General features: G+C 33.9%; 1 protein-coding gene across 1 annotated transcript in view; it reads left to right on the forward strand.

Moving 5' to 3' along the window:
- Positions 1–10,906: 10,906 nt before the first annotated feature.
- The window catches only part of LOC123557414 (protein SOGA3-like), a 31,959-nt gene continuing 26,048 nt past the window's right edge, over positions 10,907–16,817 (forward strand). The window contains exon 1 of the mRNA XM_045348856.2: positions 10,907–11,691. Coding sequence (XP_045204791.2) covers positions 11,587–11,691 — 105 coding nt within the window. The 5' untranslated portion in view covers positions 10,907–11,586. The remainder of the gene's footprint in view (positions 11,692–16,817) is intronic.

A 16,817-nucleotide genomic window follows, 5' to 3' on the forward strand; every position in this document is an offset into this window, starting at 1 on the left:
TGAACATAACTATGTAAAACACGTCGAACCATTTTGGGTTATTAATAAAACCGGCCCCGCCCGGACCAGCTCAAACAACGGAAATAGCCGATTCCTACTGTACGGAAACCGCCGGAAACATACGGACGGAAGGCTAATACAATTAGTAAAGGCCTTTTATGAAAATAGGGGAAAAAACTCGCAAAGAATTGATTTTTGGTGTAAGCATTCTTAAAGACGTATGTAACAACATACTAAAAGTATAGAAAAGTATCATGGTGCAAAATGCATTTTTGGGGTAAAATATTAAAAAACATAATTGAAACTATGAATTTCTGGAATCGACCCATAATAACTTCATTGTTTGTATTAAGAAAGCGAAATTTTGCATGTTAGTAGAGAATTATAATACAAAAAAATTAAGCCCAAGATTATTTAAAAATAAAAACAAGATGGCCGCCAAAATCCAAGATGGCCGCCATTAAATTTTCATTATACAGGAAAACCGTTAAAGTATTTCAAAAACTTCAAATAGTGTGAAAGATGACCAACATCATAGTACATACATACATTTTATATCAAAACGCACAAACTTCAGTCTTAAACAAATTCAAGATGGCTTCCCGATTCCAAAATGGCCACCACATAATTATTTAGGAATACATACACTGAATAGGAAAATGCCTCTAAAATGGTTTGACTGAAATATTTTTCCTGCATCAAACATGATCCCCGCTTTTCTTCTGATTTTTATTCAGGACTGGGGATATTCTTCAAGAAAATGTAAGTTAAAGATACTCAAAGTAGGTCCTGATGTGTTCTGCAGCCATTAGAAATATGACAATTTTATCTAGAATAAAGAAGAACAGCTATTCAGTGTGCTGTAACATACAAGGGCATATTGGTAAAAAATGAAATCTGGCCACATGGGAAAGGTTTTCTTTGACTAGAATTGACAGAAAATGACAAAATTATTGCAATTTTGCGTTAAATATTGATACAATACAAAAATATCACAGTTTTAATGTTTTGGTTGTACGGTATTTTTTTCTCAAAAACTGCACATTGGTATTCTAAATATTACTGATTTCTAGTAGTTAGAGGTACAACCAACATATTTAACAGTAACTGCTTAAATGTGTAATTTGTATACAGATTCGAGTAGAACATTACAAAACAGGGCAAAAGTAGGCTACAGTTAAGATAACTGATTGAAAATTATGTTGTGACAGCTATTTATGCCAAAATTTGACGAGTTGTCATACGTTACTGAAATTACCATAAAACCTTAGACCCTGTTGGTATCAGACTAAAACCTTGTGTTTTTACATGCATCTGGGTTGTTTGTACATTTCAAATGAAACTTGCACAATGTTAGAGAAACAAGTATATCTTATAGGCATAAAGACACTAAATAGGCTAATAGCGCGAAAAATGGTAGTCGCATAATGGCGGATTCATATAGTCCTCGATTTTATTTTTGGCTCTGTAGAGCTATTTTCCTTATTTTCTTTTCAATTCTTGCTGAAATCACATGACAAATCTATGCTTGACATGTTGGTAGCATTTTCATAATGAAATGATAACATTACAGTACTTGTCATGTATACTTAGACCATACACCACCCTCTACAATTTAAGGATCTCATTCTTTAGCTAATTTAAAAATTTGCAGTTTAAAAAATGTGTGTTTGACTGAAATATTTTTTTCTGCATCAAACATGACTCATGCTTTTTTCTTTATATTTAGTATTTGACAATATTCTGCAAAACAATGTGAGTTATAAAAATTTAAGATAGGTCCTGATGTGTGCTACAGTCATTGGAAATATATGAATTTTGTAAAGAATAAAGAAAAACGGCTATGAAGTATGTTATAACCTTTACCAAGAACATAAATTGATAACATTTTACAAAAATATGCTTTGCAAAAGCAAAGAAACCTATATCATAACAACACTTCCACGTAGCATATTTATATCAATATTATGTATGTCAAATTAGAGTTATATGGCCCAGGAGAGTGCCTATGCCTTTAGTATCTTAAACATTGTAATGGGTTCAACCACTAAGGTGACAATGTCTCAGACTAACTGACAAACTATGTAGAATGTCCTTTGTTAAAACATGTAGAGCTAGTGAAACCATATACCTCGTATATATTTTTTTCTCTAACTATCTCGCCTAACTGATTTGTATTCCAATATTTCATAAATAATTGCAGTTATCAGGGATATAAACTAGCTATTTTTATTTAGGGACCAGACGGTCAAAAATAAATATTTAACATTCGGTAAATAGGCATTTTCTCCAACAGTTTAGGGGCCCAGCCCAAAATCTATTTAGCCATGAGCTACTGGACCCCTGCTTATTTGTATCTCTGGTTATGAGCTAGATAATTTCAGGGATCAGGCAAAAATCATTCAATTCTTCAAACTAACAACCTTCAAATAATGATAATCAGCTCAAACTTCTATAGGCTGGGGATGCTATATTGACAGGTCTTTTTGTTGAAGTTCCTGTCAGACAATGTCTTTGAATGGTCAACATACAAAAATAGAAACTCCACAGGTTGCTCAACACAACAAACACGAAAATGTTGCAGGCTCGGTTTGATTGAGCCTGTTCATGGACGGTAATGGAAATGCATGCTACCGTCCACGCCCTCTGGCCCCGGGTTGAGCAGAACTCAACATTGGCACATGCTACAAGTACAAAAAGTAATTCAGAGACATCCATAGATGTGTTTTTACATAGATGTTCAGCCGATGTTCTCTTACTTGAAGTTGCAACTCAGTATGATTGCCCTGACTCTTGGATGCTCAGTGTTTATATGCTATAACATATAGCATTAAACCACCATATTGGTATGAATGTTGAACCCCGTCTGTGAGCGGGAACTCTCTTACTGATTCAGAAGGTTACCAAACCAAACGTCTCTCAACTTTCCAATGCTCAGCCTGTATTTCTATGTGCTGGCCCTTAAGCTCGAAACCTAGTTACAATACTGCAACACTTTTTTGTTACAATACTGCAACACTTTTTTAGTCTCAAGTCTTCTTTTATGTAATTTATCTGCCATTTATCTGCCATTTCAGTGTAGCTGTAATAGCTCATTTAAGGTACTTGGATAAATTATAAGTTGAATCCTCAATGTGTTTACATCAATCGCTGGATAGAAAATGACTTCATTGTAATCTGTCTTATTAACTTACCTAGCAGAGGTGTGTTTTAATTGCAGCTATATCTTGTTTCTGATAGGTTCAAATTCTAACATATTTTACAACAAGAACATGAGTACTTGCTCTAATAAATAGTTGGTTCCCTTTTACTATTGTATATAACATCATGTGTGATGATGAAATCAAGTTATCACTGTAATTAACTTCATACAACACACTAAATAGCCGTTCTTCTTTATTCTATATAAAATTCACGTACTTGCAATGGCCGCAGCACACACCAGGACCGATTTAAAATGTAAAATGTCTGTAACTTACATTTTCTTACAGAATATTGTCAGTTCTGAATAAAGATATATAAAAGTCGGGGTCATGTTTGATGCGTGGAAATATTTTCAGTCAAATACTCAAACTACAAAATTAGCTAACAATGATCGAGACTCCAGATTGTAGATGTGATGTATGATCTAAGTATACATGGCAAATTCTGTAATGATATAATTTCATTAGGAAAAGGCTACCTACAGATCAAGCATAGATCTTTCATGTGATTTCAGCAAGAATTGAAAAGAAAATAATGAAACAAAACCTGAGGACTATTTGAATCCGCCATTATGCAACTATCATCTATTTCGCGCCATTTTTCTATTTAGTGAAAACAGAACTGTAAACAATTTCAATGTAATTTTTCCCTAAAACATGATTATCAGGTAGGAAATGATCCTACTAAGAAAAGATGGGAAATGATCCTACTAAGAAAACAAATACTTGAACTTTTATATGTTTTGTTAGTAAATAAGGAAGTTATCGCTGTTTAACGATAATTTCTACTGCTGAATGACTCAAAAATGTTGTCTGTATACTGCACTATTGCCCCATATTGAAACTTCTGGCAGTATGTTTTCCATCTTAAGCTGCATATAACAATAATCAACTTATTGTGTGTAAATGCAAGGATATGAGACAATTTAACATAAAATCAATGATAATTCTGGTTTAAATGTCGTTTTTATGACGGCCATATTGGATTTAGGACGCCATCTTGCTTTTTCAAAATTTCTAATTAATCTACGTTTTGTACAATATAGTAATCTAATGTTGTGCCAAATTTGGATCTCTTAAGATGCATAGTTCAGTTGCTATGGGTCGATTCCAGAAATCCACAGTTTCATTTATTTTTTTAACATTTTTACCCCAAAATAGACATTTTGCATCATGTTACTTTCCTATACTTTTAATATGTTGTTACATACATCCTGTAAAATACTTACACAAAAAATCAATTCTTTGCGAGTTTTTTCTTTTATTTGGCATTTCGGCCATAAATGGCCTTTACTAAATTACGAATGATATCGTTTCGATATCATCTTAAACTCTGTCACTTCCCAGCCAGCATGACTATATCGGCCCGATATAATGTCGGAATGTCGGCAAAATGTGCCGATGTAGGGCCACGTTGGGCCGTTGTGAGTGAGTGAGTTAGGTTTTACGGCGAATCGACACAAAATGATCATATATCGCCGAGATCGGACCGTTGAACTGCCGCAAAATATTGAAATCAGTAGATCGACACCAATCAGTGTAACTATTTCGTAAGTCGGATTGACATCGGGCCAATATTGGATTCTCTTATATAGCTATATTTTTCGGCGACGCCGTCTAAATTCGTTCTCGTTACCTATGCCACGTGACTTCAGTTAGCAAATCAAACTACTTGATAACGCATTATAATTTACCAAAATGGAAGATTTATGCAACACTCTGCCTGATTGGACGAGAGTGTCAATTTCTTTCACTCTGTTGATTGTGCTACGCTGAGTGAAATATAGACAAAGTGTTTATCCTAAACGACGCTATTCACAGTTTTAAAGCTAACTTTGGCTCAGTATATTTAGCAAGAATATTGATATATCTCAAAATGATAAGTAAGTTTAATAAATATGATAAAAACCTGTTCAAATACCAACATATATCAAATTAAAGAAAGAGCTGAATACGGTCTGCGTATCACATGAATAAGGGTGTGATAAGAGTCTTTTTTGTAGAGAAGTGCTTTTTAAAAGATTTTCCTTGTTACAATTGTCGTCTGTATATGAAAAAGTTTCTTCCTTTTGTGACTTATTCAATTTGCATATTAAAATGAGTACTTGTTTGCTTTGATATATCTGTTATAAATCATTTAACTGATTTATTATATATGAATATCTTTCTTTAGTATGGTATGCAAATATTGAACTCAGTTGAAATCTGTTTTATTATATATATGCTATATAATGACTGAATCTCATTACACTGAAATGAAGGTACGCTGCATACAGTTTATCTATGTGATATGACTACGGTCAAATTTTGCTTATGAAACAGAAATATTGAAATAATTACAATTGTATGTTTTGCTTCACCTTCACTTTTTTATAGGTGTGACGCCATTGTCCGAAGATTCATGAATAGCGAATATGCATTTGTTAAAGCGGGATCAGTTGGCCTATTTTAGAAATAAATAAAAATAATAAATAAAAAAATCCTTTAATTGATTTTTTCTCATGTATATTTTAATCAAACTTGATATGTAGCATCTTTATTAGGCCCGCAGCCAACTTTGTTCAGCTGGGACATTTAACCCCTTTTAGGGGCTGCTAGAGCTAAAACTAGAAATGCCTTTATACAGCGTCTCATGAACAGCTTGGTGGATCTTTGTCATACTTGGTCTGGAGCATCATTATAAGGTCCTCTTCCAAATTAATTTATATAGGAACTTACGCCCTATTAGGGATCACTATAGCTAAAAGTAGATATGCCTTTCTTCGCATTAACCACTAAAATGTAATGGATTTTTATCAAACTCGATGTGTAACAATATCGTAAGGTCTCTTGCTATTTTGTTACAAATGGGGGTAGGGACCAATTTAGCTTAAAATATAAGCACGTTTAATGACCTATTCTCTTGAACCGCTTCATGAATCTTCATCAAACTACTGCTGTAATTATTCGTCTAAGGATAAACGAAACAAAATTGCAACCCTACGAAACCTTTGCGAAAAATTAAAAGAGAACCATTTAAATTGTTAAAGTGCGGTGTTTAGTTTTGCAAAATGTTAGATGAAAGATGAATGTTAGATGAAAAATTCATAAACTTCTTTCCTTATTACAATTCGCCGGCCATCATTTTTAAAGATATTTCTTGTTCGAAATATTATTGATAAATGTGAAAAAGTAATCTAATTGTTTATGTGTGCTAATTTATTAAGCAAATATGATGTATGCCAGAATTAATCAAACTAGGTTCCAAACAAAATTTGTAGACGGTATTTATCAAATTTTATATGTATTAAAGGGAGGTTATGATTAAGATGCATTTTTATTTTATGTAGAATGCCGCCGTAGAAAAAAAACAAATAAATTAATAGGAATCAGGGATCTAAGTTTATTGAATAAACTTTTATACTGAGGTTGTTACAAATTCAAATTGTCAATGTCTGAACTTTTTCATATCATATTTGGAGCATTTTAAAGGTGGATAATCAGATTTTGGCAATGTAACAGATTTGTTCGAAACTTTAGCATCTGATCATTTACACTCATTTATGTTCACTTAACGCTTAATACAAATTAGATTTTCACTGGAGGTATTTTTAAAATTTCATTTTCCTATCCTGGTTGCCCAACCAAGATAGAGTTATTTTATCATAAGTATAAATTTGATAAACATACTTTGCCTAAGGAAATGTATAAATATTAGACATATTGTGATATATTTGTAAAATATTTGCACTAAAAATTATGTATTTAGATGGAATTCATTAGAAACGCAAGTCTGAAAAATTATTATTACCTCCCTTTGCCTATCTTGGATGCGCAACCAAGATAGATTGGAAATAAATGAATTCAGAAGCTACACACAGCTTTTAAACTTGCATTTTGGTTCAGATTGTTCAATAGTTGATATGTCTATCAAATGCAAATGTAAAACTAGACATTGTATCGAAATAAAAAGAAATACCCAGCTTTTTATATACTTTCATATTAAAGGGGAGTAATTACAAAATTTTATAAAAATAATAAAATATACATTTCAAATAGGAATCTAACTCTATGTAATCGGTCTTTTTATTCCTTACATAATTCTCTACCAGAATATACAAAAAGTAAAAAATGTCATTAAATGTTGTTTAAATAAGATCAGGAAGGTCTAATGCAGAAAATCATCTAGGTTTAACACGCATTTAAATGGTGAAGAACAGAGCAATATCATAAACAAATATTTTCAGGCAACAGTTTACAGTTTTGACTTGCTATTTTCATTAAAATATGTCCTATTTTTTTGTTCTAAATATTCTGAATCAACAAGGCAAATATCATGTTAAAAACGACATCTTTCTCTCTGGGTAAGACAAGTCTAGATTTCGCCATTTTCACAGGGCGAAAAGTAACATTAATGTAGATATTTTCCATTTAAAAACAGATGCAGGCAATAATTTCATGGCAGAACTTTTGTTTTCAACAAAAAAATCAACAAATGCTTTCCCAGATTTTCACTGAAAGGACGAGTTAAACTGTAAGGAGTAATATGAATTAAGGCACCGCCTAGCATTGGGGATTTATCTTTTATATATCCGCTTAGAAAGAAATATTCAACGCTCAAGAAAGTGAAACTTTGCTCTAAACTGTAGTTTAAATTTAGTGTCATCATACCTCCTACAGCGAATATCATACTTTGCAAAATTTACGGAGGCCATGCCGGTGACGTCTAGCTTTTAGAATTTTGTTTTGTTTGTTTGCACTCCACGCAGAAATTTGACGGTCTTTACACTTCCTTACTGTTTTAAAAGTGTTTTTCAGTTGTATGTACAGTTTTCATTACGAAAAAGAAGTAAAATAATCATGTTAGCGCGGGTGCTCGGATGTTCATAAAGACAACCAGTCAGCGGATTTTACATAAACCGGAACCGGAAAACATCGAAAAAATTGCCTCAGTATATGCAAACAGCAAAGACGAATATCTATATACGGACGTTACCGTCTCGGGGATTTTCATCCCCGGCGCTTGGCGCCGGTGATAAATCCCCTAATAGCAGAATAACCTACGGCATACGCTTCGATTGGACGACAGCATAAGATAAGATAAATGCCGGTTTCCAGTCCCCGTATCAGTTGTTCCAGATGTGATTGACCACCTTTAAACAAAGTGTTAATCTTAATGATAAAATATGTTTGAATTTTAACTGTTGCTTGTCATTTCAATAACAGTGTTTGAGTGCATGTATTCATTTCATCCCAATGTTTTTTCTTCACACTGCTTATAAGTTATATGTATCACTACAAATCTGTCATAGTTTTACATGTTTAAATTATCAGACTTATGAAGCTTAGAAATTGTCAAAATAAGCTAGTTTTATATTTCTTTTTAGATAATCTGATACAGCTCTGCAAAAGGTTAAGCATATCAATTTCATTTTCAAAATTCCTTATGTTTATTGAGATTTATGAGTATAGATATTAAACATAAATTTTCTGACTTACCACAAAAAAGTATATATTCCTATCAGTCTCTAAGAATCACTTATGAAAACTCTCTGTAATGCACACAGATTTTCTTCTAAACATGTCCAGAATATCTGGTTGTAATTAACTTATCGGACTCATACTGTGACCTTACAGATAATGTTACAAATTAATTGATCTACAGTTACCTGCTCTTATAAAAGCTCTTCAGTAACAGTTTACCAAAAGATTATAATCTTCTAAGTTCTTCTCGCGAACATGCCGCGATCACTGGTCTTCCTGCGAATATACCGCGAACTAGTATCAAACCAATCGCGGCATGATCGCGGTAGCAACGAATATCCTGCGAATAGGTATGTTCGCGGCATGTTCGCGGCATGTTCGCAGCTTTTTGACCATTTCGTAAGGGTTAACCTGTATGGGTTAGTTTTATAACAATCTTACACTTCTCTTTAATAAAAGCATTGTCCGGTCATAATTTCAGTATCGACCAAGTTAAAGATACTACCGATTTTATACGAAAATAAGAAACAAAACAATGAATTCGAAACCAGGGAAAATCAAACTTACACAAAGTATGTAATGCAAAAAATGTTGGTCGGATGCAAGGTTCGAACCGTCAAAATTATCACTATAAAATGAATAGATCCACCCACTCAACCTACTGCGCCATTAAGTCAGCTATTGATATAAAGCGTATATCTTTACTTTAAACGAGAGTGCTACTGATTGTTTTTTTTTTTTTTTTTTTTTTTTTTTTTTAAATTTAAAACGACATAATACTGTGCGAATCCTTATATAGATACTACGTATCCGCTCTATTATTAGTGACGGAAGCAAAACATACGCATGCGCAGTATATGGTTTGCTGCCCACGTGATGAAAGTGTCATAAAATACTGTCGCGTCTTGTATTTATATCAATGTTTACAAAATAAAGCGTTGCAACGGTTTATAAAGATGCGTGAGAAAAACCGCGAAAACTCGAATGTTCCCATAAATATGGAAACTAGAAACTTATCAACCAATAAGTGTCATGTAGATATATGAAATAGTGGCGGCATTTTGCCATTCGGTGATATTTTAAAAATCACAATTCACAATGCGTGGGTTAGTCGCTTTAAAAAAAACCTAGGAGAGGTCCAGTGTTGCTCATTTTAAAGTTGTATCAGAGACATAGATAACAATTGTGTCTATGTCTCTGGTTATATGATAGGTTGTGCTATATACGAAAAACAGTTTCCCTGATGCAGACCACTGTGACCTATTAGGGGTCATCATTCTGTTGGTGATGTCCATTAGAGATCCTAGGCCCAAGCTTTCTTTGGTTATAGTCTGGAAACTGTTTTCCTGGTCCAGGTCACTGTAACCACGACCTAATGATCTCAAAATAAATAAGTCATCTTCAGGATATGATCAACCTCCGCCAATCCGAGGACTGTAGACCCAAACATTTCTTAGTTACTGAATTTCATTTTAAAATGTTCAAAAGCTACCACTGCAATAATTGTACACTGAAGTCTTTGGCTCCAAGTCCGAACTTGGCCCTGGTGAAAGCTGCCAAATTGGCATCTTACCATTTTTGCGAGAACCTCACCTGACAAGCTTGTTTGTCAACTGCCCCGTTCGTTTGGGCCCAAGAGAATAGCTTCCAAGAAGCTTTAGAAAAGCTTGGAAGAAAATCCCAATCGAATGAACGTCTGCCGGAAGTGAAAAAAAATATATCATTCTTTTTTTAAATGTATTTTTTCAGAGATTTTTATTGTTAATGTGCTATTTGAAAAAGAAATTTTAAACATTTTATTTGTTCTAGTTTATTATTCAGTTTGTAAGTTTTATATGTCGAATTGCTGCCCTGTTTTGATCACGTGATTAACATTTCTGCTTCCTCTTCCGACTATCTGGTGGAAGACACAAAAGATCTTCTAAAAACAGAAGACGCACAATCGAACATCTCGGAAGAGCTCTTCTTATTCCGGCAGATCTTCCGTGGCCCAAACGAACGCAGTTAAACAATAAATTTATTTAATTCAGTGAACAAACTATATTTTAACGTGATTCAATGCATATGCATATCTTTGAATACTGCAAACAAAGAAAAGCAAATATATATCTATATATTTTGCTATTAATAACTGAACCATTTCCAACATTTGTAACAATGGTATTACACTATATTTCTTTATCTTAAACGAACAATTATTTTCATCTTAAAGGATTTCAAAACTTACTTGTGCAGCGCATTGGGCCATTTTAGACTGACTCACCGTAATTTGCGCTAGAAAGTGAAATCTAACGCCGTAAAAGATTAGTCTAAATCCTCCCAAGTTTGAAAGCCAACACTATGACCTCTCCAATTAACTTTCAAAGAGCTGCCAAACATAGCCACACCCATTACAGAGAACAAATCCTTACCTCATTTTAAAATTAATTAAATTTAAAAATGATTAAACTAACATAAAATGAAGAGGAAATTATATATATCTTCTAAGAGAGATTTCTCTTGTCACGTTTGCTTACTGTAAAATCACATCAAAATCACACTGCTGTGACCTGGTAGTGCTACTCACTAAAACTGACCTTCACTTCACCAAATACAACCTTCTCTCTATTTTTTTCTACCAAAATTTCAAAAAACAAACAAAAACCAGCTTTAATTTAAACCTCTGCGGGCAAGCCAAGGGAAAAATTAGTGTTCAAAAACCTGTCCGCCATTACGCGATAGACCAGAATGGAGAGTATCGATTTCCTTTAAGTCACATACTGAGACGCATTGGCGATTAGAACTACTTTATTAAGTGTTTCAGAGGGAATGTCGATGCATGCGTCTAGTGTTAAGTCAAAGAACATACAACAGTATTGACATTTGTTAGAGCTTTTCAAAGAAAAAGGACGTCATTCTAAAATAACTGTTAACGTATAAAATGAGTTTCTTGTCGTGTATTGGAAAAAGATCAAAGAAGAAGAAGCTCGGTAAAAATGAGCCTATTGACAGACGAAATTCTGTAAAAAGTGATATTCTAAAAGAGGTAAGTCAATTTTTAATATATATTTTTCTTTACACCAGCTGAATTTCACTGAGATTATTGAGCGTGTTTGAACTCCGCCAGAGTCACAAGCATGCTTTGTCATATGTCACCAGCACTGGTATTTTACGAGACCCGCCAAGCGTTCTTCTAAACTAGTTCCCAGGGTATTTAATATGTAACAAACAAAACAGTTAATCCGGGACTTGCTATTTTACCAAGACCTTAAAAATCAGAAAAGTACCTTTTTGAAATAAGAAAATCCATTGTATCAGTATCTTGCTAGTAACATACCAGAATTTCAAAGTTGTCGCATTACGCAATCGTGTGTTTTTATCCATTTTACTACCACGCCCAATTTTTAAAAGCTCAGAAAATACCCATAAAATATGTGTTTTTAGAAAACGGGTGATGTAACTTTAAAGAATATAGGCGTTGCTAAACCGCCACGATATCTTAAATACAAACGAATGTCCATTTTTGAAATTAGCGTAAGTTCAGTGCAGCATGATGTTGATTCAATAAAGTCAAATGCCATGATGAGTTTACTCATTTTACGACTTCGGCCCAGTTTTTTCACAAAAGTCACAAATATGCATGAAAATGTCTAGTATTTACAAGCTAGCGAAACATGTTTGACAACGAAACAAAATAATTTCTTTGTCGGGCCTTATTGATATATATAACATGATCAAACTCTGCATTTAAAAAAATAGAGCAAAAATATTGCCTTAAAAGATAAATGTGATGCTCTGTAGTACTTCAACAATATGTGTATAATAGTAAAATTCAATTGCCTATATACGAGACATCTATACAGACATATATTGTCTGTGTATTTCAGCGGTTAATTATATAACAGAAACTGTGTACAATGTTCACTGATGTATCTCAAACGTACCATCTGTCAGATGTAGACAACAACAAAAATATTCAAAACCAAAAACATGAAATCAGCTGCTACAATGAACGTGTTTATTTATTGATCGGTTGTGTCGGTTCACGTGATTAGTGTTATTGATTAAGCAACAGTCAGCCATATGTTATCATGATTACTTGCTAAAGCAATTGAATAATGATCTTTATTAAATTATTTCACCAACGTATGCTATTTAAACATGATTATGAAAGATGTATCATGTTGTCTAGGGAAGATGTTTATCTTAGAGCGCAGCTCCTGCGATACATGAAATGACAAATGCATTTGTGCTGGTAGGGGTTATAGGCAGAACACGCAAACATGCAAAAAGATCATGTGAACCTTAATAGCAACATTTGCATTATTGTACTTTGATTAACACTATTTCCATTAGACAAGTTTCCAGTAGTTGTTTTTTACATCACAATACCAATGGCCAAATATATTAACTGTTCATCTCACTGTCCGTCCGTGTGTGAGTGTGTGTGCGTGGGGGTGCGCGCCTGCGTGCGTCCGTGTAAATTATTGTCCAGGATGTAACTCTTCCACCCACAAAGGGATTTTGAAATAACTTGGCATAAATGTTCACCATAATGAGCCGACATCTCGTGCGCAAGATCCAGACCCCTAGCTCCAAGGTCAAGATCACACTTAGAGGTCAAAGGTTAACTGTGTGTCCGATTCGTGTCCGGTCCATAACTCTGTCATCCATGAAGGGATTTTAAAACAACTTGGCATACATGTTGACCATAATGAGACAATATGTCTTGCGCAAGATCCAGACCCCTAGCTCTAAGGTCAAGGTCACATTTAGAGGTTAAAGGTTAGCATGGTCTGTTTCTTGTCGTTTCCATAACTCTACCATCGATGAAGAGATTTAAAAATTACTTGAATTAAGTGTTCCCTATAATGAGATGACGTGTCATGCGCAAGACCCAGACACCTAGCTCCAATGTTAAGGTCACACTTAGAAGTCTTGTCTGATCCATAACTCTGCCATTTATCGAGGGATTTGAAAATAACTTGCATATTGAGAAGATGTGTCGCGCTTATGACCCGGTCTCTCAGGTCAAGGTTAAGGTCACTAAATGATTCATACCTAAACTATTCTGGCATATTTTGCGTAGACAACTGTAGAATTCTTGGGCACGCTTCAGAGGCATTTACCACTAACACTAATAGTGACAGCTCTTGTTAATGTTTCAAATGCATGTCCGTTTCAAAATGTTCCATTTGATTTAGCTCGACTATGCAAAGTATTTGGAGAGCTATCCTACTTGCCCTTGCCGGCGCTCTGTGCTTGCTTTAAGTGTTGATTCACATTGGCTTTATTTTCTGGTATTAGTAAATTTTTTCTTTAAGAATAAATGATTCTTTCACTGGCTGTACTAGTATATGCAGATAGGAGCATCCTGCTCGATGGTAATCGTTTAGGCGGTAACGAGGCTCTGCCGAATTACCTTATAAACAGTTACCCGAGATCCGTTTATTTTATCAATGGACCATATATAATCGGGTATGACAGCAGCCATAAGGGAGACGCAGAATAATCAGCCATTATTTAGAGAAAGCAACAGAAATAAATTAGGACTAATTATACCATCATTGCATTGACACGTGAGTAAGTGTCCGACTTAATAAATGAAAACTAGGGAAATGCCTCGACTTTATTTATAGATTAATAATGGCAAATGGCAATGTGACATACTGTTTAAAACACACTATACATACAACTCAACATAATAATATGTACACATGTATAATGAAAATTACTTAATTCCATTTGCCCTAGCAAAAACTGCCAAGAAGAACAAAATAAATGAATCAATAAATAGATTTAATGAATAAAATGCGAGGCTGCGAGGCTCTGTCGAGCATTTTATCAATTTAATAAATTCAAAGTGGAAAGACACAAATGTAATATTCTTTTTATCACATGTAAGCTTTTCCTGTTGAAACATCAAAACTTCTTCTTTTTTACCTATTTTAGACCAATTAAATTCAGCCAACGTCTTCTATAGATAAACAACGTCAACGTCAAAACTATATTACACTAGTGTATTATTACATACTCATTTCTAAACTCCGTTAAGTTACAGTGGAACCTGAAACGTCAATATTTTTCCATACTGACGTTCCAATTTCATATCGGGTGCTTGACGTCATTTGTGACGTCAGTTTCATGCATTCCGTCGCGTTTAAAAGTTCTTTAACGACGATATTTTCAATTTTATTCAGGCATAAGAACAAATTATATCATTTATATAGTAATTATAAGTGTAGTATGCGTGTGTAATAAAAAGATTATTAGATTTGCATCGAGAAATATGCACTCGTTCTTTTGCGGAATGATATTGTGCTCCTAAAGTCGCGCAATATTTCCGCTACAGAACTCGTGCAAATTCATATTATATGAACTCGTGCATATTTCTTGATACAGATCTAAACACCTATAATTATCATATTTATATAATGGCTTTATTACACTCATACGACGTCAAATATGTGATAAATGCATCTTTGATGTGATATTAAACTTAAAAATTTCTCGTCTATATATCTTGTATATATCATATATTGGCTTCTGATATTGCTCTGTTGTTGTGTCATAGAGAAAATGAAGGAATCTATTTTTATGCAAAATTAAAACGAAATTTATTTGTTGCTTCTGAGTTTCGAACCCACACGGCAAATCATCTGATGATTCAGAATATAGGCTTTACCTCCGAGCTAATAAAAACTGGAAATATTTAGATTTTAAAAAGTTATAAAAATGTTGAATTCCCTGCGCTTCGTTTAAAATGTTTGTAAACATCACGTTATCGTTGGGGCATATTGTGCGTTCGGGGCGGGGTTTCGCGACGGTCCACTGCATTGTTGTACAGGATATGTAGTATATTCGGCAACCTGATTTCTTATTTAGTGGCCGTCTAATCCTCGTTTAAATGGGTCAACAGTGTTGTTGTACTTATAAAATAGACTGGCCCGGTTTATAGGTTGGTCAGGGCTACGGATATGCGATATGTATTGTATTTTGTCATTATTTTTGAGCATGGATCCCCTTCAGTTTGGAACCGTCCATGTTTACAAACACGTTTGTTTATTTTATGAGGAGTACCTTACATTATAATTAATGTAGCGTTGAATTTTAGTCGTTGGTCACCGAAAGATTACGGAATTAAACAATTATATTGCTCTACCTATTTGCTCGTTTTTGAGATTACCGTTATTTGCATAATTCAGAGATTAACTCCGCCCCGCCAGGTCGAATAAAACGCACAGATTGTCCGTAAGTATTGACCCGGCACTCATGAATATTCCATATATTTCCGTAGTCCGAACCTAGATAGCGATATAACTATTGCATATATAATTCTCAATGAAAATGTCGCATGTGCAGGTAGCAGTGCGGACAACGCGTTTAGCTGCCAATCTCAGGGTTGTGGGTTCGAGTCCTACGTCTGACCATATCTTCTCTTTTTTTTTCCAAATTCTATATGCAAACTTACCACTTATCTGATAAAACTTATTGTAATTAATATGGTTCATTTATACATTTGTAGAAAGATTTCATATTTAATTGGAGTAAAAATTGTTTTAAAAATATCTAAGATAAAAAGGCAAATTACTTGTTACTACCGTTTCCAGAAAATAAATACTACAAGAGAAAATAATTAAAATTCATGAAATATGATACAAAATATAATATACAAAATAATATAAAATGATGTCAGAATAAAATCAGAATCGATAGCATTACATTACACATTAAAAACATGATCTAAGGTAATTTCAAAGCGTGGAAGTCGGACACCTTACCACTACGCCATCGTGTCATCGGTTAACTGTACAGGTTACTTTAGTAATATAGATATTTTCAGGACACATAAGGTTTCGCAGTAGGCCTTGAGAAACAAAAATCAAAAAACACCAAATCATAGAAAGAAAGAGTTGTTTGACATGAAAATTGAACAGCATGTAAAACATGTATATTACTTTACGAAACAAGTGTCAGTATACTGATATAAACTTTGAATTTCGAAAATGACTGCCTATAGGGGTCCCACTTCCGGACAGTCAAACGCCTTTAAAAACTCACCATTTTCAAAGAACTGTTACACATGTTCGTTTTGATGCATTTGCAATAGCGTGCAAGTGGTGAAATTTCACATTACAAGGTGAAACATAGTTTTCAGCAGTTGTTTATTTT

The sequence above is a fragment of the Mercenaria mercenaria genome, chromosome 5 (genome assembly GCF_021730395.1).
Source record: "Mercenaria mercenaria strain notata chromosome 5, MADL_Memer_1, whole genome shotgun sequence".
NCBI lineage: Eukaryota > Metazoa > Mollusca > Bivalvia > Venerida > Veneridae > Mercenaria > Mercenaria mercenaria.